This window comes from Siphateles boraxobius, unplaced genomic scaffold (assembly GCF_051911475.1).
Source record: "Siphateles boraxobius isolate OS27281-9 unplaced genomic scaffold, OSU_SipBor_1 25, whole genome shotgun sequence".
NCBI classification, from domain to species: Eukaryota; Metazoa; Chordata; class Actinopteri; order Cypriniformes; family Leuciscidae; genus Siphateles; species Siphateles boraxobius.
In genome coordinates this window covers 19,801,746-19,827,630 of record NW_027508866.1, presented here as the reverse complement: position 1 = coordinate 19,827,630, position 25,885 = coordinate 19,801,746, and the positions used below count along the sequence as shown (strand labels likewise).

Genomic DNA, 25,885 nt, shown 5'->3' with positions numbered 1-25,885 from the left:
ATTACAACACAGGTCTTCATCTCTTACAAATTACAGAAGTTACTGCATGAATGCAGCATAAGCTGGTTGTTTTGGTTCAAGAGGAACTGTAAAAGAACTGTAAAAAAACTGCTGTTTTGTTTGCGGTGCTCAGTGACTGACATCTGTCTAACTCTGCAGTGCTGATGATGTGACGTCTGGGAAGCAGGTGCAGAGAGGTATGGAAATACACGCATTGACTGGCAGTTAAGACATTGTATCCTCGGAACAAGGCATTGATTGGATGAACATTTTATGGTCGTACACCTTCTACAGACTAATATATATAAATACATATAAATACATTTAGACCACTTAACTTTTAACTGATTGCTATCAGGATGTGAAGAGACTTTAAATCAGCATAACAAAAAAAAAATTCTGGAACACATCACCTACCCTGCTTTTGTTACATAAAGTATAAGGTTCTCAAGGCCATAGTGAAGGTTTAGTTCTGGGTTAGTTCCTGTAGATCTTTATAGAACAGGGTTGACCTAACCAAGTCTAATCTGTTTTGGAGGGATTTTCCAAGTCTCCATGATGCATCTGACCATTTGATCCCATAACGCGTACTTCCAACAACAAATATAACCCATGTGCAAAGCCTACAGAGACCGTATAAAAACAAAAACACTTATCCTCTTAATAGCGTTGCACAATGTGAGCAACTATGTGGCCGTATGATTGTTGTGATCCGATTTGAGCACCTATTCACCCTGCACTAAAGCCAGTTTCCCGCTTTTGTTTGGTTCTGGTGGACCTTCAAGATTTCAGCCACAGGAAATGACATCCACCCCTTCTAGCACGCTAAACAATGGAGCCATATTTCAAATGACATTTGTGACTCCTGCACTGACCAGAAAAAGGCTGCGTCTATGAAAAGAAATGACATTTATGTCATTCCAGCTTTGACTTCTGTATATTCACACACATCCTAGTGGACTCACCAGTGCTTTCTTCTCACACAGTGTGTAAACTGCCTCCAGGTTGGGGTCGCTGTGCAGGGGGTGCGTGTACATCCTGTGCTCGAATGCCTCCACCTTCTGAATGACCTTCTTCAGTGCTGGATCCTTGATACCCATATCGTCTATGGGATCAAGCAGCGGAACACCATCTGGGAAACGTTTCTGCACCTCCTGGGAACGAGAAGCAGTCATGTGCTTTAATCTTTAAAATCTCTCATATTATTACAATGATCATCACTCAACACCTTCCATTAGGAGAACGGTTGAGATGGTCCAACAGGAAAAAAAATCCCATGGCCGCTCTTACAGATTAGCGTCTGCAACTAATTGAGGTCAATTCAGTGAAGTGTAAAGGAACTGTGTTATTGTGTAGGGAAGGGTTCAGAATTAACAAGATTAAGCAAACTTGCTACGCTTGGCACAGAATAATAAAACAGATGTGCCCTAACCTTTTGTAGTGTTGTGCATGTGCGGTAGTATGCAAAAGTTGTAAAAAGCTTCAGTATTGTCAAAGGACATTACTACTATGTTTAAATACTATTATGCTTTCATACATTCACCACTTTCTTTAGTGTGTAATGTTGCAGTTTGAGCATGAAAAAAGTCTGCAAAGTTACCAAGTACAGTCTATCAGTCTATATCAGTGCAGACAGTTTCATAAATCCCTGAAAGTTTTCTTTCGTGAACAAACATGTCACAGTATCCTTCATTTGAATAATTCCCACCCAAGGCATATGCAAAAAAAGAGGCAAGTCCCGGTTGAGTTGTGTTGTGTTGTTAATGTGTTGAAACTAGCAGTTATGGTTAAGGGCCTGGAAACGTTTGACCAATCACAACAAGCTAGTCCAGCCAACCAATCAGAGCACAGTGTGCATTTCAGAAGGAGGGGCTTCAGAGACAGGAACTAAACAGAGTTTCTGACAGACTGAGAAGACCTGCAATAATGTAAAATATGGGAAAAATAAGGTGTTTTCTGAACATCCAAGAATGAAAACCTGTTCTAGTAGTGCCCAAAAACTAAATCAAGACTTTGTATAGGGGCATAATAGGTTTCCTTTAATACAGTGATACGTGTTAAGTTAATACCTAAATACGGATAATTTTGAATTGAATTGTGTAAAAACATCTTAATTTTTAAATGAGAATTAAAGGAACACTCCACTTTTTTTGGAAATAGCCTCATTTTCTAACTCCAAAGAGTTAAACAGATGAGTTTTACCGTTTACGAATCCATTCAGCCGATCTCCGGGTCTTACGGTAGCACTTTTAGCATAGCTTAGCATAGATCATTGAATCTGATTAGACCGTTAGCATCTGTCTCAAAAAAATGATCAAAGAGTTTCAATATTTCTTCTATTTAAACCTTGACTCTTCTGTCGGTACATTGTGGAAAAGTTGGGATTTTCTAGGCCGATATGGCTAGGAACTATACTCTCATTCCTGCGTAATAATCAAGGAACTTTGCTGCTGTACCATGGGTGCAGAAGGCACAATGATAATAGGCAGCGCCTGAAAATAGTCCCCAGCTAGGTAACTTCCAACGTGACCAGCACTAAGTTTGTGTAGTTGCAGTTAATATTATTGCGCCTGCTGGACCCATGGTACGGCAGCAAAGTTCCTTGATTATTACGCAGGAATTAGAGTATAGTTCCTAGCCATATTGGCCTAGAAAATCGCAACTTTTCATTTTCAGTCAGTCTTAGTACATGTAACTACAGAAGAGTCAAGGTTTAACCCTCAGGGGTCTGAGGGGTTTCTGGGTCCTAGAGGTGTTCTGACATGCTCTGACATTTGTGCTTTTTTCAGTTATTTATAAACATGTTAATGGCGAAGGTGTAAATTCACTCTATATAGTAGAGGTCTGCACTCCCGCGGGATTGCAGACCTCTATTAAAGGTATGGTATTAAAGGTCATTGCGGGAGCGGGCGGGATGATGAGGTGCACTTGCGGGTGCAGGCGGGAGGGATGATACGCTGCACTCCCGCAAATTAAATATGAGTATAAAGTAAAATATATAAATGATTAAAGTAGCGTACATAATTTGTAGTTGGGAGGGAGATTCTGATTGGCAGCAATAAAAACGTTTTAAGCAGCCTAAACTTGTGAATGTTGTCGGGTAGGGCGGGGCCTAATCTCACGCACACTTGTTTAGAGACAATTCCTTTCCCGCTGCTCCGAGTTCGAAAATCGAAAGCTAGTTCAAGTTCAAAATAGACAGCATGGACGAGGAACAGAGCGCCTCTAGTGCTTCAGATAAAGTACTGTTGTGAATATTATGCTGTTCGTAATATGGGACCAATAAATATGTTACCAAGTATTGGTAAGGAATTTTGTGTGCACGCATTTTTTTTCCCCAAGACCTTTCGTCAGACAGAAAGTGCGGGCGGGAGCGGGACATTATATCACAGATGCGGGCGGGAGCGGTACTAAAAATGACAAATCTTTGCGGGAGCGGGACTGGACACTGCGGGAGCGGGCGGCAGCGGGTCTGAAAATTGTGTCCCGCGCAGACCTCTACTATATAGCACAAACGGGGCTACCGTAATATGTGAGCAACATGTACATGTTTGTATTTTTTAGAGAATAATGTTTATGCGTGGTTATTGAAAAAACTAAAACTTAAAGTGTCTGAAATAGGCCACAAAACACATACTAAATATGTGTCCATAAGACTTTTGACTAATGGGCATTGTTGCATAGAGTTTTTGCTTCAAAATGATCTGAAAATCATCCTGCCTAATCATTTACAGAAAACAATACATTGATTTAAATTTTATAAGACACTTTTTGTTTGGAAAGGCAATATGCGTGGAGGCTTGTTCACACCTGAGAAGACAAAGGCCAGATAATGTGCCGCATAATGAGCTGCATATTAATTAGCCCTTTCACACAGGTGTGTCACAGGGTTCCAAAGAACACAAGGACAAAAGAAATTATCTATATATATACATATTTTACAATTAGAAATTGTAACCAATTACAAATAGGTTACAATTACAACAACAATTACAATTTTAACAATATTTCAAGTGTATTCTATCTTTGTAAAAAGTATACATTTTATCACATGTATTAAAAAATGTAAGGATTCATTATTTTGAATATTGGAACAAACACTATAATAACATCTTAGTTGATAATTCAATATACCTACTTTATTTTTGACAAAACATCATATAGTATATTTAACATGAGCAGAAATTGGTGAACAAAAGCGTACCTATTTAATGTGACAGTAGTCTTTTTTTACAGTCAAAACTTTATAATATATGCAAAACTAATCACAAAATATTGTCTAAACATTCATATTTAGTCTGTAACATATTGTGTATGATATATTAGCATATACATGTTAATTTGCAGTTTTGTTGCTTATACAGACATTTTATTTCAACATATTTCAGTCTATTTTTACTCATCTTAGTAGGCCTTAGCAATATAGTTTGGATGTGTTCATGTAAATTTAATAACATGTTTACTAATGTAGATGCGAGAGTGAATGAACGGCACAGACACGCGCTGTATAACTGTAGTAAACAAAGCGGCGATACCAGCTCACTTTTTTCCTTATCAGTGCAAAAGAGACTAAAATTACTCTGTTGATTTTGATCTTACATATAAGTGCTGTACACCATTACATCCTGTTACGTGTCTATTTTTTTTTGTAGGTACTCACAATAAAAACAAAGTGTTGTGCTTTTCGTCAAATAAAGAAAAATAAACATGATGCGCGTTTTACCTTCTCTCGTCAGTGAGGTCCATTCTGAAACGCGTCCGAAAAATGAACTAACTCTGTCAATACTTGTCACAGAGATACGAGAGATTTCTCTTTATGAAGCTAAAATTCTCTTCTTTTAAATGAAGTCATTTATATAAAAAAACAAATATTCTCAGTTTATGTAATCTTTATGAAAAGAGAGAGATGTCAGTCTTTTTCTTTCCAGCTCATTATACCTCATTACGCGTTACGTGTCACACAGACACGCAATACATATTTAAACAGTCTTTTTGCGGTTTACAGTCACACACTATTCAATATCGCGATTAGAACAGAGCACTTAAGAATTAATGACTTACTACATCAGCTGGATCCGTTGCTCCTCGAAATAAAACTACCAGCACTTTTGATACATTTTCCAGGGTTATTAGATAGTATTATTCCTCACAGTGAAAGGATATGCTGTGTACACCGCTCTAGTAAGATACTTACTAAACACGATGCGTTTTATAATCCAGCTGGTGGGCGTTGGCATGTTTGAATGGCTTGCCTTAGATCATTTGCGTTTGAATACCGCGCGCTCTCCGTGGGCGTGGCACATTAACGTGTAATGAGGTATAATGAGCTGGAAAGAAAAAGACTGATATCTCTCTCTTTTCATACAGATTCATATAAACTGAGAATATTTGTTTTTTATATAAATTACTTCATTTAAAAGAAGAGAATTTTAGCTTCATAAAGAGAAATCTCTCGTATCGCTGTGACAAGTATTGACAGAGTTGCAGTTCCATTTTTCGGACGCGTTTCAGAATGGACGTCACTGACGAGAGAAGGTAAAACGCGCATCATGTTTATTTTTCTTTATTTGACAAAAAGCATAACACTTTGTTTTTATTGTGAGATCCCACAAAAAAATAGACACTTAACAGGATGTAATGATGTACAGCACTTATATGTAAGATCAAAATCAACAGAGTAATTTGAGTCACTTTTGCACTGATAAGGAAAAAAGTGAGCTGGTATCGCCCGCGATACCGCCGACCCCAGAGGGTTAAATAGGAAAAATATCAAAACTCTTTGGTCATTTTTTTGAGAGAGATGCTAACGGTCTAAGCAGATTCAATGATCTATGCTAAGCTATGCTAAAAGTTCTACCGCCAGACCCGGAGATCGGCTAAATGGATTTGAAAACAGTCAAACTCAACTAACCCTTAACTCTACGGGAGTTGGAAAATGAGCCTATTTCCAAAAAAGTGGAGTGTTCCTTTAATAGTACGTGTGTGTGTGTGTGTGTGTGTGTGTGTGTGTGTATATATTTATATATATATATATATATATATATATATATATATATATATATATATACACAAAAATTATCATATTGTGATAAAGTTCATTATTTTCCATAATGTAATGATAAAAATTAAACTTTCATATATTTTAGATTCATTGCACACCAACTTAAATATTTCAGGTCTTTTATTGTTTTAATACTGATGATTTTTGCATACAGCTCATGAAAACCCAAAATTCCTATCTCAAAAAATTAGCATATCATGAAAAGGGTCTCTAAACGAGCTATTAATCTAATCATCTGAATCCACTAATTAACTCTAAACACCTGCAAAAGATTCCTGAGGCTTTTAAAAACTCCCAGCCTTTTTCATTACTCAAAACCGCAATCATGGGTAAGACTGCCGACCTGACTGCTGTCCAGATGGCCATCATTGACACCCTCAAGCAAGAGGGTAAGACACAGAAAGAAATTTCTGAACAAATAGGCTGTTCCCAGAGTGCTGTATCAAGGCACCTCAGTGGGAAGTCTGTGGGAAGGAAAAAGTGTGGCAAAAAACACTGCACAACGAGAAGAGGTGACCGGACCCTGAGGAAGATTGTGGAGGAGGACCGATTCCAGACCTTGGGGGACCTGCGGAAGCAGTGGACTGAGTCTGGAGTAGAAACATCCAGAGCCACCGTGCACAGGCGTGTGCAGGAAATGGGCTACAGGTGCCGCATTCCCCAGGTCAAGCCACTTTTGAACCAGAAACAGCGGCAGAAGCGCCTGACCTGGGCTACAGAGAAGCAGCACTGGACTGTTGCTCAGTGGTCCAAAGTACTTTTTTCGGATGAAAGCAAATTTTGCATGTCATTCGGAAATCAAGGTGCCAGAGTCTGGAGGAAGACTGGGGAGAAGGAAATGCCAAAATGCCTGAAGTCCAGTGTCAAGTACCCACAGTCAGTGATGGTCTGGGGTGCCATGTCAGCTGCTGGTGTTGGTCCACTGTGTTTTATCAAGGGCAGGGTCAATGCAGCTAGCTATTAGGAGATTTTGGAGCACTTCATGCTTCCATCTGCTGAAAAGCTTTATGGAGATGAAGATTTCATTTTTCAGCACGAACTGGCACCTGCTCACAGTGCCAAAACCACAGGTAAATGGTTTACGGACCATGGTATTACTGTGCTCAATTGGCCTGCCAACTCTCCTGACCTGAACCCCATGGAGAATCTGTGGGATATTGTGAAGAGAAAGTTGAGACACGCAAGACCCAACACTCTGGATGAGCTTAAGGCCGCTATCAAAGCATCCTGGGCCTCCATAACACCTCAGCAGTGCCACAGGCTTATTGCCTCCATGCCATGCCGCATTGCAGCAGTCATTTCTGCAAAAGGATTCCCGACCAAGTATTGAGTGCATAACTGAACAATTATTTGAAGGTTGACCTTTTTTGCATTAAAAACACTTATTTTATTGGTCTGATGAAATATGCTAATTTTTTGAGATAGGAATTTGGGTTTTCATGAGCTGTATGCCAAAATCATCAGTATTAAAACAATAAAAGACCTGAAATATTTCAGTTGGATTTGCCATGAATCTAAAATATATGAAAGTTTAATTTTTATCATTACATTATGGAAAATAATGAACTTTATCACAATATGCTAATATTTTGAGAAGGACCTGTATATATACATATATTTATAAAAAAAAAAAATAGTGCGAGTAGTATGCCATTAAAAATATACCCAGTGTGTGTGTGTGTGTGTGTGTGCTGACCTGTATGGATTTAAGCATGCTCTGTCGGTTGTCATAGGGCCGCAGATCTTTGGGGATGTAGAGCCGAACAGAGCTAATGGAGGTGATGAGATGAAGAATCACAGGAACAACCTGAACGATAAACAGACAGTTCTGATTGGACGAACCTCCTCCGGCTGCTTCTGCATGGAGAACTTCACATCGTGGCCATATATGACCAAAACCACAGTGAGAAGCAGGAGGGTCAATCTAAACACATTTAGCAGGACCGGCGCAGACATAAAGCAGAGTTTACGAGCCCATGGAGATGGGGAAGAAAAACAAGAGCCATCAGCTAAAGCCATTGAGCCTCAAACCTCTGGAGCGCCGGCTAAATTCCTTTACGTTTGGGGGAAGAGGTCAAGAGAGGAAAACAATGACAAAAATCACTGCCATCACAGCTGTATCGTGGCATTTTGTGATTTTTATGCTGTGACATGGACGACAATGTTTTGTTTTTTTGAGTAGATTATACTTCAAGAACATAAGTGCTAGTATTTTGAACTCCAGCCAAATGAAACCTGTACCAAAATCCAGCTGGTGGATGCCGAGGTCCCACAAGAACAGGGTCTTATGAATTAGGATTAAATTAGGGCTGCCACTCAATTAAAAACTCAACACTGATCAGTGATCACCGATATTTATGGACTGTTTACTAAAACAATTAAAAACTATTTCAGGAATTTAAATAAACCTGAAATGAATAAATGTAAAAATACAGGTTTTTGTTATTCTAATATTTAAGTTGCCTTGGGAACTAACTGAAATAAGTTTCAGCTGAAGTACTGAAATTACTAAAAATGAAAAACAAATTATAGCTATAATGAAATAAAAAAAATCCCTAATGAGCACAAAACAAAATTACTTAAATTTAAACAAATTAAAACTGAAATTATAAAAATAAAAGCCAATTCAAATTATTAATAAACCAAAAAAAAAAAAAAACTCAACACGCAAATCTCTGGCAGGGTTTAAAAACAACAACAAAAACAAAACAAACAATGGGATGGCATTTTTTAAAGCCCTGGCCTCTGATTTCAGGGTACTTTGGTGGTTTTCTCTGCACGGCTGAGGTATGGATGCGTTTCTATTAGTGCTGTCCATCGATTAAAAAGAAAATGAATTAAATCGCGCAATTTTCTGTAATTAATCGTGATTAATTGTACCTAACATTCATTTGGAAATTAACTGTGACATTACTACAATATAAAAGTTAATTTTAATCTACAAATTTAACATTACTTTTTTTAATGTTATACAATATAAAGACAGATATATTTTAAATATTTGATCTTACAGGTAGGAAATATACAGATATTTAATAAAGTTAATCAAACACTTCACAGTCTCCAATGCATAAATTATACATTTAATATAGATTCATCTATGTTTAAGCTACAAAAGGTATTCTGGTCAAGAGCAGCGAGTAATTTTCTCTGTCTTGTTCTTTGGTTAACATTAATGACAGCTGTCATTTAAGATCTGAAAGTACATGTCATGGATCTGACACACCCGATGTCCTCACAACTTTTTAAGGTAATTTAAGACTGTTTTTATGAGGATACTCACCAAAGCGGTTTTTGGCATACGTATGTGTATTTTGCCGTTTAAACGCAAAAGAGAACTCGATGCGAAACTGCTTTCTGTGCGCACGAGTTGTGTGTCACACAGACAGGAAATTCAGACAACACGTTAGTACAGATTTTAGCTTCTTTTTTTTTTTTTACGTTTTTGCATTTTATCGTTCTATAATGGTTTAATAGCACTTGAATGAATGATAGCGTGATCATAATCTAAAAAAAATATGAATATAATATTAATATAAAAAACAAGCGCTCCGGTAATTCTTTTAAACATTTATTAATATTTTAATTAATTTTTAAACGGGCTAAACTGAAGAAAAAAATTAACTCATGCGTTAACGCGTTAATTTCAGCAGCCCTAGTTTCTATATAAAATCTAAGCTGATGTGTCGATTCTGGGGTATGTTAACCATCAAATACTCTCACCTGCATCTCGCCCTTTTCCCCTGGGCCTGCTGGTTTGGCTGCCTCTGTGGCCGCGTTCTTGACGCTGTCTTTGCTGCAGTGGACCAGAACCTCCACCACAAACAACGGGTCAACATCACCACCTCCGGCCTACAAATGAACATACACAATTTTTTCTGCACCAAAAAAGGACAATTTGTTTTTTCATGACCATTTTACACAGACTCCATGACCTTTAAGGGGACCTATTATGCCCTTTTACAAAGTCTTGACTTTGTTTTTGGGGTTTACTAGAATATGTTTTTAGGGTGTACTAGAATGTTTTCATACTTGATTGTTCAAAAATGCATTATTTTTCACATATTTTACATTACAGCACCTCTCCCCAGTCTGGCTCAAACGCTTCATTTTTGATGAATCCCCTCCTTCCGAAATGTGCTGTGATTGGTTAGTTGGCCCAGTGTGTTGTTAGTCCCGCCCCTTTCATAACTTCGAGTTCTGCTTTAGTGTAAATATTGAGGATGGTGTCAATTTCAAACCAATTCGAGCCCGATTCAGACCCTGACAATGTTAACGAAAAAGAGGATCATGCAGAACAGTTTCTCATTGCTAGGAGAAACAAAAACTATTCTAAAATTGGATAAAATATCAAACATGTTTAATATCATCTGAATGGACAATGTTATGTGATCTCGGTAGACTTCGACTGCCCAAAATCTGCAAGTTGGCTCTGACTTTCAACAACTAGCACTGACTTGACTTTTGCACAGATTTTCCTCGATTTGTCGTCTAGACATGTAGTGTATTAGCCTTTAGTATACTTTTTTCCACTTGAAAGGACATTTTGAGTTTTGAAAGTACAATAACTAGTACAAGTACAAGTATCAAAAGATCAAGGAAAATTTTATTCCTCACAATACATGATCTCTTATAGTGGGGCACTTTAACCACAAAAAGAAGAAAAAAAAGAGATAATACCTTGACATTTGCCTTCTTTTGGAAATTGACGATTACACCCCAACCAAAATCCAATTCTTCCTTTTTTACCTGGAAATGAAAAACCCAAAAAGTGTTAAGCATTTTCAGTTTCTCTAAACCAACAAGACCAAGCAGTTCTGAGGGGCTATATTTTCCAACAAAACGGTTGCTAGATTTAGATGAAACATTAACTGTATTTGCACAGAAAAAGCCACTGGCCATTTACCCTGACCAGTCTGCCCGGCTGCAGGAAGGGCAGGCAATATCTAGGTTTGTGAACAAACTCCTCGATTTCCTTGCCCAGTTTGGCCAGCTGCTGACGGATCTTGTAGTAGGTCACCACGCTCTCTTCATTGGGGATTCGTATTGCATTATACTCCTCCTCCAGCTTTTTCATCTCTGTGAGAATCACATAAAATAAAGACACAAGTGAGAAAAACAACAAAGAAGTTCTATAACAACTATATTACAACCCAATTACTGATTCTATGTAAATTCTAATGAACAAGAAAATCAAGTTAACCAATTTTTAACTGTTGTGTTGTGCTAAACCCATATGACTAACAGGCTTTTCTGTGAAACACAAACAAAGAAATTTTGAAAAATGTTCCTGCTGTTCTGTTTCAGAGAAAAACATGATGCATAAATGATTACAGAATTTATCTATGGAAAATATTCCTTTAAATTATAATCGTTCTTACTGTCTACAACGCCAGGCACGGCTCTATAGTGCTGGAACTGGTAGAAAGATTTCTCCAGCATGTACTCTGGGTTGATCTCCTCCACACGCAGTAGATTGAGCACCATGTTGTAGGTCAGGTGGAATGCACTATTCAGAGGATCTGCCGTACCCTAAGAGAACAAAAGGTGTTACTCAAATCATGAATCCAACACAATCCATTGAAACCCATATGGTGGAAGAATGAGGGAGTTCACTATATTCATTCGGTGTGAACCGAGATGTGGAATATGCCGACAGTGCTTTGCTTTGAAATATGCAGTGCGAACATATACATAAGTATAAACATAAGTGAAAATCAGGGTAGTCGTGGCCTAATGGTTAGAGAGTCAGACGGGTAACCCGAAGGTTGCGGGTTCGATTCTCAATACTGGAAGGAAATGATTGAGGTGCCCTTGAGGAAGGCACCTAACCCCCAATCGCTCCCCGGGTGCCACAGCAAAAATGGCTACCCACTGATCCAGGTTCACTTCTAATGTGTGGGTGCACTAACTTGGATAGGTTAAATGCAGAGGACAAATTTGAGTATGGATTACCATATTTGGCCTTGTTGAAAATTTGGACAGTTGGTGGCACTAGAGGACTGCGTTAAGGATTTCAAATTTGCTATGGTTCATGTTGGGACTGTCCTGTATCTGTGACCAATTTCATTTTTACCATAGTTTTATGGACTGCCATAAACTCCAGACCAGAAGAAAAAACTAATGGATAAAAAAAGCTTGTGCTAACAAGACAAAGATCTGTTAAATTCCACAATGCAAATAAAGTAAAACTTTCAACCAATGAAGCTTTTATACATAAGCAAACATCAACTGAACACACTAAGAGTAAGAAAACCAAAGAACTCAGTTTATATATCAACAGGTTTTGCAACACAAAGTCTGATTCTACGCAGGCCCAGAGAAGAAAATTGAGAACGCACTACTGATGTGTGCCAGATAATTAATTTTAGTGACATGGCTTTCTCAGCATTTTATTTGAAACTTACAAAAGAACCATAATAAAGTACAATTTGAATTCAGTCGAAAGAGCATTGAGCAAGACTTTTTAAAGGACCCCAAGCAGAGATGGGATGTGGCAATCCAAGCTTCAGAGGGGGGAATCGTGAGTCTGCAGGGACGAATCCTGGCAGGCAGGCATGTGAGACCGAGAGAGCTTATGGACTTCATGTTAAAGAGTGTATTAATGAATGGGGCGGCCCCTTACAGAGGGTGCCAAGGCTTAGAGGAGGATAAGGAGTTTAGGATCAGAAAGTTTGTGCGTCAGAGTGTGTTGGCCATCACCTGATCAAAACGTGAGGAGAACTGCTTAAAAGAGTTAAGCAAAGAGTTGGCATTTTAGTGCATTACCTTCAGTAACTGTTTGCCAATCGCAGGGCTCATCTTCTCATCCACCATGAAAATGACTATTCCCCTCTCATCCATTCCTCTTCTGCCGGCACGTCCTGACATCTGGATATACTCTCCAGAGGTGATCTAATGTGGGGGGTGGAAAAATATGAATATATTTCTATTGCAGAAGTTGGTTAAATTAACCATATACAGTAAGTATAATCACACTGTTGGCTAAATACGGTTTTTTTGGTTTTCTTAATCTACAACTTTTTTTTAAAAATAAAATTCTATTAAATACTGAATATGTACTTAACATTAAATGTAAAATTTTTACAAGGAAAAGTCTTATTTACAGCAAACCAACTGTAACTGTGCGTTCACACCGCTGCCGGCGAAGGCCGGCGAAGGCGGCAAAATTCGGTCTTGCCGCCCTGCCAGCGACGTCGTGGAAAGATTCGTGGACGCTCTGACGTAGATCGAGGACGCTCTGACGTAGATCGAATGCTTGGTCTTTTTTTAAACTTAATTTAAAGGGGCCGCAAAGCAAACAAGCATGTCGATCGTTATTTTCGCAGAAAATTGATCGATGGAAAGAACTCAACAATTACAGTGACATGTTTGCTAACGAAATAAACCAATTAAAAGCCGTGTGTGGTGTGACTTGTGTTCATGGTTAAGTTATATTCTAATTTACATTCCCGCAGAAATAAAGTGCGAATTAGCGCGAAAATCTTGCATATAAATAGTGTTGCACGCCTTCTTATTAAATTCAAATGATCAATCTCTCCTCTATTTTGCTTGGGAACTAATGTGGTCGGAACCAAAGTTTACAGACTGCGTTCTCTGGAATCCTCTCAAACGGAGCACTTCAACATCCCGATTCGTTGCCGCCGAACCACGTCATAGCTCATTACCATAAAGTTGACCAGATATCAACTTCTCCTCGCCGCTCTCGCCGCCCAAGACGCGCTGCGCCGCTCTCGCCGGCGCTCGCTTGAAAATGAATGACTTCCGGCCACTTTCACCTTCTCACCGGCATTGGTGTGAATGCACAGTAAAAGAAACGTGTGGTGCATTTGATTAAATTAGATTTTATATAAATATTAATCTATGTATATGCTTTTTTGTTCCATTTTGTTTAGTTAATTTTTATAGAAATGTAGTAGGTAATAAATGGCTCAAAATAAATGGCTATGAAACTGTAGTTACCATGGACCAAAATAGATGAAGTGCTGAAGAGCAGGAATGTGCATTTAAAAAAAAGTAAACAGGGTCCATTTTGATTTCATGTGGATGTTAAGTGTATTTCTAATCGCATACACTATCATTCAAACAATTCAGTTTGGAAGGATTTTTTTGAAAAGTCTCTTATGATCATTATTTGATAAAAAAATACAGTGAAACAGTAATATTGTGAAATATATTTACAATTATTAACCGTTTTCCAGTCTTCAGTGTCACATAATCCTTCAGAAATCATTCTAATATGATTTGTTGCTCAAGAAAGATTTCTAATTATCCAAGTTGAAAACAGTTGTGCAGGTAAATATTTTTGTGGATACCATGATACATATATTTTTTAGGATTTTTAGATGAACAAAAAAAAAAAACATCAAAAGAACAAAAATATTTTTTGAACAAACTTTTGAACAGTGGTTTATACTTTATATTTTGCATTGCTCTTCATTCATTTTAATAGTTCAGGAAAAAGGGCATTCAGTTAATATGCATAATGATAGTAAAATCACCACAAAATGTGGTTGTTAATAGACCTTGCTGTAGGGAAACATCTGCAGCTGCCCAAACGATAAGGTTTCCATCTGAAAGTTCCTTACTGGTACGGGTCTGATAAATCACAATCTGGCACCAAACTCAAACAATGTAACATATCAGCCAATTCGTTTTGCAAATATTGTTTTTGCCTGATAACCCCTTCTAACGTTCCTCTGCTATATTACAGGAACCCATAGCAGACCCCAGATCAGTCTTATTTTCTATTAACCACTAAAAGTCCCAGAGAGGGGCTCAGTGCCTGCGAACGGTTAGTCAAAACTTTGAATGTACGTTGTTCTGGCAGACTCATGGATACCAGATGTTCCTCACAAAACGTTTTAGATGGCAGCTTCCATCGCTCACTCGCTCTATGCTGGAGTATAAAGCCAAGGGCCTCTTATTCACAACAGCTTGAGTCATTGCCTCACACTCACGCAAACAATACGTGGCAGCTTGGACAGCACTGTTGCTCAACCCTGATTCCTCTCTGTGCAACGGTGGACGAAGAGGCAAAGAAATGCATTGGGAAATTTGATTAGTGATTTTGGTGAGAAGCAGGATAGTTTGTTATTTACCCAGCGAAAGTCTTTGCCGTCAAATTTGCGTGCACTGGTGAAGAGCACGGTTCGCGCAGGCATGTTGATTCCCATGGCAAATGTTTCTGTAGCAAACAAGGCCTAGAGAGAAAGAGAGAGAGAGAGAGAGAGAGAGAGAGAGAGAGAGAGAGAGAGAGAGAGAGAGAGAGAGAGAGAGAGAGAGAGAGAGAGAGAGAGAGAGAGAGAGAGAGAGAGAGAGAGAGAGAGAGAGAGAGAGAGAGAGAGAGAGAGAGAGAGAGAGAGAGAGAAGCTATTATGAAAACTTTGGCTGAGAAACTAGTGAGGTGTCTTAAAGGGACAGTTCACTCAAAATAACAAATCTCATTCCCTCACAGTCAAACCCTTGGTGGACGATATGACCTAAATCTTTAAATCACAGCACCTGTGTATAATGTTATTTTCGCTGAATGCTAAACTTAAATTTAAATACCCATGCATGCATACACACACACACATTATATCAGTAGATGCATTTCTACCATTGGATGGTTGAATTGAAATGAAGAAAAAACAAAACTGAAGCCATACAATCATTTTGTGTGAGCAACGCACAACTCACGGTATTGCTCCAAGAAATTATGATGGCATTTGATGAATTAAGTTTAAAGTAAATGTAAATTTAAAGTCTTTGGTAAAGTGTCAAAGACGGTGCACTTATATTACTATGAATGGGAGAAAGTGTAATGTGCAATATGAAGGAATAAGTCCCGGCTTCTAAATAAAAGAGGCAATCACATTTATTGGTAAAGCCGTCGTCTCCCTGCAGCTGCCGCTAGAAGCTCTGGCTGCCAGAGGAAAATAGTTTGTGTTCGGAGACGCACGCCTAGGACGCCACATGCACACTGGCTGGTCCAGCCTGAAAATTTTTGTCATGATTTGAGCATTTAGAAACAAAATTCTTGAGATAGCTGTTGTCATATTTCATTTGTGAAGTCAAATATGAAATTTAATCATAAGCTTGGGGAACAGCTTGGAAGAATTTGATGTTTCCCCATTCGAAAAGCCACTTTGCTTAGAGCTTCTGCAGAAAACAAGATTGAGTCAATAATGATTTCCTAACACAAAGCTTTAGAAGGCTTGGAATATAGAGCATGGGTTGTATGGACTACTTTTAATCGGTCTTACGTGTCATTTTACAGCTTGATAGCTTCAGCTCACATTTACTATGAAAGGAAAAAATTTGTTTCCCATGAGAATTTTCATACAGGAAAAACAAGATGGTGAGAGAATTGAAAACTAAACAAAGGTTGTCAACTCTAAATGACTCCATGTACAGCCAAGGTGAAAGTGATTATCCAACATTACACAAAGGTTCATCCAGTCACCTTTATCAGACCCTCAGAGAACAGGATCTCAATGGTCTCTTTGAGGATCGGGAGGAGGCCACCGTGATGAATTCCTATTCCTCTCTTCAGCAACGGCAGAACATGCTCCACCTGTTGAGAAATTCTCAATTAAACACACAGAGCTTCAAGACTCAGACAGGCCATTACTGCGATTTATCACAGCTTAGTCAGATCAGCATAGTGAAGCTAATAAAGACCAGCTTAAAGACCTAGTAACACCAAGGCCGAATTTTCCATGACACAAACAAGCATAACATTTTCAAAGAAGGGTTCACCTTAAAAATGAAAAGTTGTTCATTGTTTACTCGCACACCTGGTCAAGTTTAACTCTTTCCCTGCAATTGACGGAATTTTCTGGCTTTCAGTGTTTTCACTGTTATACAGTAGGGGGCGCTATTACGGATCTTCTGAAAGAGTACAGAATCTCCTGATCAAAATAAATGCGAAGATGATGCAGAAACAAGCAATATATGCAATCATATGTAAAATAACACGATCACCAACATCAAACAGCATATAAATCAAAACTGCCTAATGTTACTGAATGAAATGTCGACCTAGGACAAGCTATAGGACTGTGAAGCTTTGGGGGTGTTGTTGGACTCGGATATACTCCATCTGGGTTTTGATCATCGTTCTGAACCCGATCTGTAGTCTGACAGAAATGCGATTTTATCAGCTTTTTGGTCAAAATGTTGCTTTTTCAATTAAACTTACCCACATTCAAGAACGCATTAAGGAAGAATAATTCGTTTTTTTTTTAAAGGCAGAGGATCGGTTCTTTTGTTATTTGCATGTTCAGATATTCATACAACAAGATATTCTGGGGGCCATGAAATTGTGAAAACGATAAATAAATGCTGGTGGTGGCTGGCAAACACTGGCAGAGAAAAAGTTAATTGTATATAATTTAAAAAAAAAGGTTTTTTTTTTCCTTTTCTCACAAAGGCAGAGATGATCTCTTCCATACAATGAGATACATCTTATTTAAAATGTAAAGCTATTGAAGATTTAATACATATAAAAATTCAAAAAATGAGGAATAAATTTTTTGTGAGGGTAGTGAAAATATCCGCAAATGCAAATCTGTGTCAACAGCGTGAAGAGCTCAGGATGAGCTTGCAGAAATGTATCATTGAGAACAAACAGGCCGGGGTCAAGTTGAAGGATGGTCCGTTCCTCATAAAGGCAACATTTACACAAACTGCATATTTGAACTAGTCCTGTAATCACTCATCCTCCAACAGCAGGCGTTTTGATGGAGGATCATTTTATCCTCACACTGACAGGGCAGTGTCCTTGAAGACCATCCGATCTGAGATCAGCACCTTTACTGCATGAGTACAAGCCTAACTCTGCTCTCCTACAACATGCAGGAGTAAAAGTGAACAGGAGGGTTGAAGAGAGTGGAAAGTTTTACGAGCCTCCTAAAACCATTTTGGGAATTGCTAACACAGATTCCCATCAAACAAGTTTTACAGCCTGATGTTGCTGTGGTTTGTGTGGCAGGTCTTCAATTAAAGCAATAACTTCTGAGTTTAAGTGAATATTTAGGTAAAACTGAAAAACTTTATTTTAATTATAGTACAAGAACGGACAACTTTAAATGTGGTCCATGTGAGAAATTTTAGGGTAGTCAAAAAGATAAAAATAGATTTATAAAAGTTTGGGGTAGGTAAAAAAAAATTTAAATGTGAAAATTTCTTAAGCTCACCAAGGCTGCATTTATTTTCAATTTATTAAAAAGACAGGGTAACATTATTTTAAGTAGTTACTTCCTCAAATAAGTATTCTGTAATTATTAATTAACTATATGTACTTACTATAGTGTTACGGTTAGGTTTAGTTTCTTGTAATGATGCACAATTTACTGTTATTACTATAGTAACTACATGTAGTAACGTGTAACGACGTCACCTTAAAATAAAGTGTTACCAAAGACAGTAATACGGTAATATTGTGAAATATTGCAACTTAAACAAACTGCATTACTATCTTTTAATAAAAAAATAATTATTCCTGTGATGGCAAAGCTGAGTTTTCAGCATCATTACTTTTGTAGGGATTTTACGGTGAGGAAATATTCACAAAAAAATGTGAATATTGTGAATGTGAAAACTATGAATATGCAGAGTATTGAAATTGCTTTTGAATGCACGCTCGCTTTTCAATTTTGTTTTCGAATTTGTTATCACGTGTACTTTGTGCATAGGGAGCGGCGGTACGGACCACACGTTTTACAAGACGCTCAGGATCTGTTGCGCATCAAATCCTCCACCATCATCCTGTCATTCATCTCTCCTTACCTCTTCACGTGATAAGTGAAATCTGACTCCTGCTGTACTAGTGCTGTGATACTGCAGCATGGAGAAGAGCAGATCCTTTCAGTTTAGCATTGTAGTCGACTAGCAAAAAAATATTAAAACTTTGCAAACTGATTTTCCTTTGCATGCAGCAGGCACTGACTTTTTTTTTCTCTGAATGCTTCATCTAAATCTTGTCGTTATTGACTGCATTGGTGTTGCTGTGGATGTGACAAAACATGATGGCATGTGCTCTCAGGCACATCCAAGTGTTGCAAACTTTTTGATTCTTATTGAAATATTTGGATCTTTTAGAGTGCACCACACCATACAAGTCTGTTGTTATATGTGCATTAGCTAAATGAATAAATGTCAATGGTAGCAATCTAATTATCAAATTAAAAATAATTATTAAAACTTGGTTTAAAAAAAAACATTAAAAAAAAAAACATTACTAATGTAAAGTTTGTGACTACATTTAAACAAATGTCATGCGAGTAAAATAAGAAATATGACATTAATATGAGCATTTACAATTTTTTTTTAAATACTCAACTTGTGGCGCTATTCAGGCAGCAAGAAGCATTATCTAAGCAAATAAATTAAATATCAGCAATTTTATAATTTTATCGTCAAACAGACAAATAATAAATTATTGTACAAAACATCGAAATATATGCAGTAGCAGCTTCTGGCTGTAAAATATAGGTAGAAATATTCTGGGTCTGTAAGTTTATGATAAACATTTTGCAAGCTTTATATTGTAATTGCTGAATACATCAGACAGTTTTGGCAGAATCAAATTGTCCTTGTGTTATTCAGCCTGAGGGGGGCGCTCTAATGACGATTGAAAGACTTTAGTACTGGTGTTAATTTAGCTAATGAAATCTGACAAAAATATCGTTAAGATGAGACAAAAAAAATGTAAATAAAAGAGACAACATTACAGCCAGTAATTCTACTTTGAAATGTATGTTCCGTGTCGGAATGTCTGTTTTTGTTTCGGTCTGTGTGATCTTGCCCACTGCCAATTTTCCCATAGGGATGGGACGATTACCGGTTTCACTATAAACCACGATAAAATGTACTGACGGTTAGTACTATCGTTTAAAATTCAATTATAATTAAAACAGTGTTTGATTATAACGATTTTAATAACTCATTTTAATAACTCACCTGTCCAGCTAGCAACAGTCTGACGCAGGCGCGCAAGCGTTGGAGTTTTTCTTTTTATTCGAGAAGGAATGGCGGAAGGCAGTGACCGTGTTCAGGAGATTTTTCAGCCTTTTAAGAGGACCAAATCTGAGGTGTGGTCATATTTTGGGGGAAATATGAGGGAAACTTATCGAGGATGGTCACTCTGTCTACAGAACATGCTCAAAAAAAGTCGCAGTGATAAACGCTTCAAATCTGCCGAGCCGTCCTGTGTGACCTTCACACACTGTTGTAGTGAACGCAAGGCAAGTTAACTTTGATCTCAATACTAAAACTACATCTGGGAAATAATTGGGCACAAAATGTTTTTTCAAGTTGAAATATTTTATCTCACTCACTTGAAATAAACTTGAAGCTTCCGCGAAGAAAAGTTTGCAGCAATAAGTGGCTTTGAGCCAAAGACGAACTAACAAGTTCAAACAAGACTATTAAGAGTAACATTTAAGAGATAATAATGTATATTCATTGTACACTTATAACACAGATTTTTTTTTTTACCACATAATTACGGGACATATTGAATAGAGATTAATGTCTCTATTCTTACCCGTTAAATCCATTTTGTACAGCGTACAAAACTCGTCCGGACAAGATGATCACAACAATATTATAAAATTCTGTAAACAATAAATCAACTCTGATTTCATTTTCAATACAATCAAAAACGGAGATCCAAGATGACAAATTGTATTTGAATGAAATGAGAGCGCGCGTCCGTTGTGATATACATGGATGTGCGCTGTGTTATAATGCGTTGCTATTGACGAAGGAAATGCCACAGAATAGAATCTTGCTTTAGAAAGTGCATAGAGCTGCTCGTTTTATTTGCCGTTTGTTGATTCTCAAATATAAAACGTTTTGAAATGTTTTCAGTGTGAGCATCAGTTCTTTTTTAACACTTTCATCTTGTTTTAACAAAACCGTGATAATATTGATAATCACGATAATTTCGGTCACTATAATCGTGTTATGAAATTTTCATACCGTCCCATCCCTATTTTCCCAGTAATATTTCCATACCCCAGGTTGCCAGTTGGTGGAAAACAGCAAAACTATATCAGAGATGGCAGATGGTAACCGACCTAAAAATCCTTAGCATCCATCTAAAAATCTCTATGAATGGGAGCATATTAAAGGGTTAGTTCACCCAAATTGAAAATTTTGTCAGTAATTACTCACCCTCACGTGTTTTCCAACCCCGTAAGACTTTCGTTCATCTTCAGAACACATATTAAGATATTTTTGATTAAATCTGAGAGCTGGCTCACTCCTTCATAGGCTGCAAGGTTATTGCATCTACCGGCCCAGAAAAGTTAGTAAAGACATTGTTACAATTATAGTCCAAGTGACTACAGTGGCTCAAACTTAAGTTTATCAAGCGACGAGAATACTTTGTGCGCAAAAAAAATAACGACTTTATTCAACTATTCATTTTCTTCTGTGTGGGCCTCTAACGTGAGTTCACGAGAGCGCCACAACGCATGCGCGAGAACTGAGAAGATGACATAGACGTGGTGTTTAAAAGGGTTCTAAAATGTGCATTTCCTGGACGTCCGCATCGTGAGAAACTAACGTGAAAACGTTACCTCACCAATGCCGCAAAATGAATGGCTTACCTTTCACACTTTCCCATCAAACGATCTTGAGCGTCATCTCAGTTCTCGCGCATGCGTAGTAGCGCTCTCGTGAACTCACGTTAGAGGCCCACACAGAAGAAAATTAATAATTGAATAAAGTCATTAATTTTGTTTGTTTTTGCGCACAAAAAGTATTCTCATCACTTGATAAACTTAAGGTTGAGCCACTGTAGTCACTTGGACTATTTTAACGATGTTTTTACTAACTTTTCTGGGCTGGCAGATATCAGTAACCTTGCAGTCTATGAAGGAGTGAGACAGCTCTCATATTTAATCAAAAATATCGTAATATGTGTTCTGAAGATGAACGAAAGTCTTACGGGGTTGGAACAACATGAGGGTAATTACTGACAGAATTTTCATTTTTGGGTGAATAACCCTTACATGCGTGTAAGTCTCTTTGCCTTCCATTGTCAATTGCACTCACTGCTGTTGCTTGTCCTCAATCTGGAAACCCACGTTAGCGTCGAGTCTGAGGAGTAGGGGGAGGGGGAGGGGGAAACTACTCTCTCCAATATTTTGAATTTGAACTACAGTACCCATTTCAAACTGCTAGCTGTCAATCTTACATATTGCACCTTTAAAATAACACGTTTTCTACCTGGTGTTTTACTTAATATTTACAATCTGGCAGCCCATGCACGTGTGCTCTCTCTACACTGCGGAAGCAGCGCAGATGATAAAAAAATAAAAAGTAACAAGTAAGCTGGAGTTTAGTGATCTCCATTTGAGATTTTCTGATTTTTTTAAGGAAACTAGATGAGATTCTCTTGATTTGTGCTTGTAGGTCAAAGTGCAATAATCGTGAGCAAAATAATCAGGATTAATTTAACCATTATGCAGCATAATGAAAATGGGACTAAGATTTCATTGACTAAAACTAGACTAAAAAACGTGACTAAACAAAAACAGGACAACTAAGGATGACTAAAGATGATAAAAACTAAAAAAACACATTTGAAACAGGACTAAGACTAAATAAATAAAAAAAGTTAACAAAATTAACACTATTTAGAACACACAAGAAACTCATAGAATGCCATCTTAGAATTGCTAAGTAGCCTCTGAATGTTGTTTACAAGTTATATTATATTATAATATATTACAAGTATTGGAAGAATTCCAGTGAGGAAAAGACAGCCATGTCTACTCTGAAACATAATACAGACAACAGAACTACAGTAATATAAAGTCTATTCACATGAGCAAGTTTAAACTAAAGGGTTTATACTGTAAGACTGGAGAAACTGGAAGACCTGGAAGATAGTGCAACTCTCTGAGAGAACAAAGGAAAAGACATTTACATCGATAGTCTGGCGTAATAATTGATGTGCTTTTGGTGAACTGTGGAGTGGATAAAACTGTTTTAATGGTAGGCTAACCAATACCATTGACTCGCGCTAGCCTAGCACCGGCGAACTATGCAACTGGAAGGACTGGGTGAACATTTTCGAAAACTGACTCCACTGGTAAATAACACACAGGCTAACTTGTAAATGAGGCCCGATGTCCAAAATTCCGAACCACCCCTTTAATGTAAATTCCCACTGTGAACTCATTCATGTTTACATTTGAAAAGAGGTTTCTGCCTTGGTCTGTCTATATAATGAAATACAACAAGAGGCTGGCGCGATAACCCAGTAACTGTAACCCAGACTAGCCTGTGATGCGAAGTGTAAAAAAACACAACCATGTATTTTATATAATGTCAAGGTATTGCATCTTCTCTCTTTATTTCAGAGCATTTGATGTTTGTATCTATTATCTTTGAACTGATTATGCAACTGGCGTGATACATTTACCTGACATAATAAATTGTAAACATTTGATTTTATTCTATTCGACTCTGACATTATTTTCAATAAAGAGTTAAAAAGAATAGTCAAATACTCGTTTACACTTGATTCACAGATATCACTTAAACCTTTTTCATTTATAGAGTCAGATGAAATAACGATAATACGAAAATAGGAAAATTTATTTAATTTAATCAAATTACTTTGCCACGCGGAAAGACTGTAACACGCAGAGACCTTCACTGAAGCGGACTGATTGAGTCTTGTTCTGGAGCGAAGTTTATGTAAGGTCACGTGAAAATAAGCGGGACAGCCAGGAATCTGCCCCAGTGGCTCTCAATTAGAGTGCGCTGCAGTTCCATTTTTCACTCCAGATTTCCATCCGCTGCCCCGCTTAGTATCATGATACATGCCTGCCGAAGCCATGCGCTAAATTTTAATATATCTTGCTCACTTTAAGACATAAAATAGTAAAGAAAATACGAAATAGTGTGTTGCAGAATGCTGAACACATGCATAATTTATTATTAATTCAGTGTATACATAGATGTGCATGAATATTTTGGTGGGGCTCTGGTGCCACACCTGCCCTTACAGACGAGCCGCGGATGAGTATATGCAAATAAATTACCTGTGGCAGCTTTTTATCTTCATCAGAGAGGCAGTCTGTGGCGTTGCTGAACACTTCTTCCACCAGTTTTTTCTCATCGTCTGGGATTGGATAGAGAAATTAGAAATCAGACATCAAACTAGGAATATCAGAGGACTGTTGCTAGAAAGTGCAAATGGTTTTGGTAGTTCAGTGTGCATGTGTCAGCTCAAAGGCCTCTGAAACAGCCAGCATCAGGTGTGTGTGTGTTTTAAACAGCTGCTCAAAGGACTTTCTATGATCGTATGAAAAGCACTACAAAACAGAGGTATAGACGTAGTAGGGTCAGTGTAGAGAATGAAAATATCCAAGAAGGGTATTGAGGAAAGGGAGTGTTGCCATGTTTCCCTGCTCCCAACAGAGTCTAGAAACAATGCGTCATGAGGGATTAGAACATCTCTATTTCTGCCTGCAGCACGTGGTGTAGTCAGGTCTCACAAGGCTTAGCACAATCAAATTTACAGCATAAATTAAAAACTAAATATAGACCAGCAGTTCAACTGGTTTTGCTGCATTTCCAACACAATGGGTCACAAACAAGTCTTTAAAATAAAATAGTGAAATTTTGAAAACAACAATAAAAGCTCTCAAATTCATGCAATTAAATGTATGAAAAATATTTTTAGCAACATTAACGTAAATATTCAATTTCACAATATAATAATTTCAAATGAACTTGCACTCTTTAAATAGTGAAAATTAGTAGTCTTTAATGGTCATGGTGTAATGTATTAAAGGTGGGGTATGTGATTCTCTTTTGTCCATTTTTTCAAAATAACTTGACTTCCTATTCATAACCCACTTACAGCCACTGAGTTAGAAGCATTGAAAGGAAAATTAAGCAGTTTAATCATCTGTACTAATCATTGGACAGTAAGTTCGTCAATCAAACGGTCGTACCACAAGCCCGTGACCACCTTTGTGCGCATACTCAAAGCTCGTGACGCATTCACATCTCGGCAGTAAAGCCGGTTCCATGATTAGTAGTAAATCGTCATCAAAATCGCATCTGAGTTTGCTCGTGCATGATTGCGTGTCCATGTTCTTCGAATGGGTGGAGTCAGGGCCAGCGTTGGAGGAAAGAAGGTAGTAGAGGGCTGCATTGGGATTGAGTCCCAATTGAGCAAATCTCGCGGGAGCGGGCGGTTTGAACTTTGCTGCGGGCGGGAATGGGCGACTAAAAAAAAACAAACAAACAAAAAACTGCGGGATCGGGAGGATCACGAGGTAGCGACATGATGGAGATGTCAAAAAATGATGTATAAAAGAACCTCAAACAAGGTATTTACAGCACAGAACCTTATCAAGGCAAGTCTGATATTTGGACTACTATTCATCTTCCTGATCAGTGCGTCAGAATGCATGCAGGCCAGGGAAACGAAACAAACAACCCCATGAATCCCTTTAATAATAACAATACAAATACGTGTTTTTTCCTGCGGGATGGGAGAAGACACAAAATCACAAAAGACACATGACTTTAATTTGGCAAATAAATGTTTCAAATATTTATAATATTTCAACAGCTGCTTCTATGCTTATTTTTTATTTCCAAGAATAAAAAAAACAAACCAAAGTAATTAAGGTTTTCTTATCAAGAATTCTGTACTTTTAATTAAACTTTTTGTCTTTATGATGATATCATGACAGTTAAACGACCTTAATGTTTTTTTTACAGTTAATTCGGTTATTCTTATATGCATGACCATATTATTAGGTGCACATTACTGTTTTTCCCAATTTATGTACAAAAGAA

At 37.7% G+C, this 25,885-nt stretch overlaps 1 protein-coding gene across 1 annotated transcript in view; it reads right to left on the bottom strand.

The window, feature by feature from the left end:
• Positions 1 to 25,885, bottom strand: part of mtrex (Mtr4 exosome RNA helicase) — a 58,718-nt gene that overhangs the window by 20,842 nt on the left and 11,991 nt on the right. The window contains exons 12-21 of the mRNA XM_077243056.1: positions 24,112 to 24,191; positions 16,509 to 16,619; positions 15,163 to 15,264; positions 12,830 to 12,955; positions 11,443 to 11,593; positions 10,968 to 11,140; positions 10,742 to 10,810; positions 9,785 to 9,913; positions 7,758 to 7,868; positions 966 to 1,154 (exon numbers count right to left, since the gene is read on the bottom strand). Of these exons, the coding sequence (XP_077099171.1) occupies positions 966 to 1,154; positions 7,758 to 7,868; positions 9,785 to 9,913; positions 10,742 to 10,810; positions 10,968 to 11,140; positions 11,443 to 11,593; positions 12,830 to 12,955; positions 15,163 to 15,264; positions 16,509 to 16,619; positions 24,112 to 24,191 (1,241 nt within the window). The remainder of the gene's footprint in view (positions 1 to 965; positions 1,155 to 7,757; positions 7,869 to 9,784; positions 9,914 to 10,741; positions 10,811 to 10,967; positions 11,141 to 11,442; positions 11,594 to 12,829; positions 12,956 to 15,162; positions 15,265 to 16,508; positions 16,620 to 24,111; positions 24,192 to 25,885) is intronic.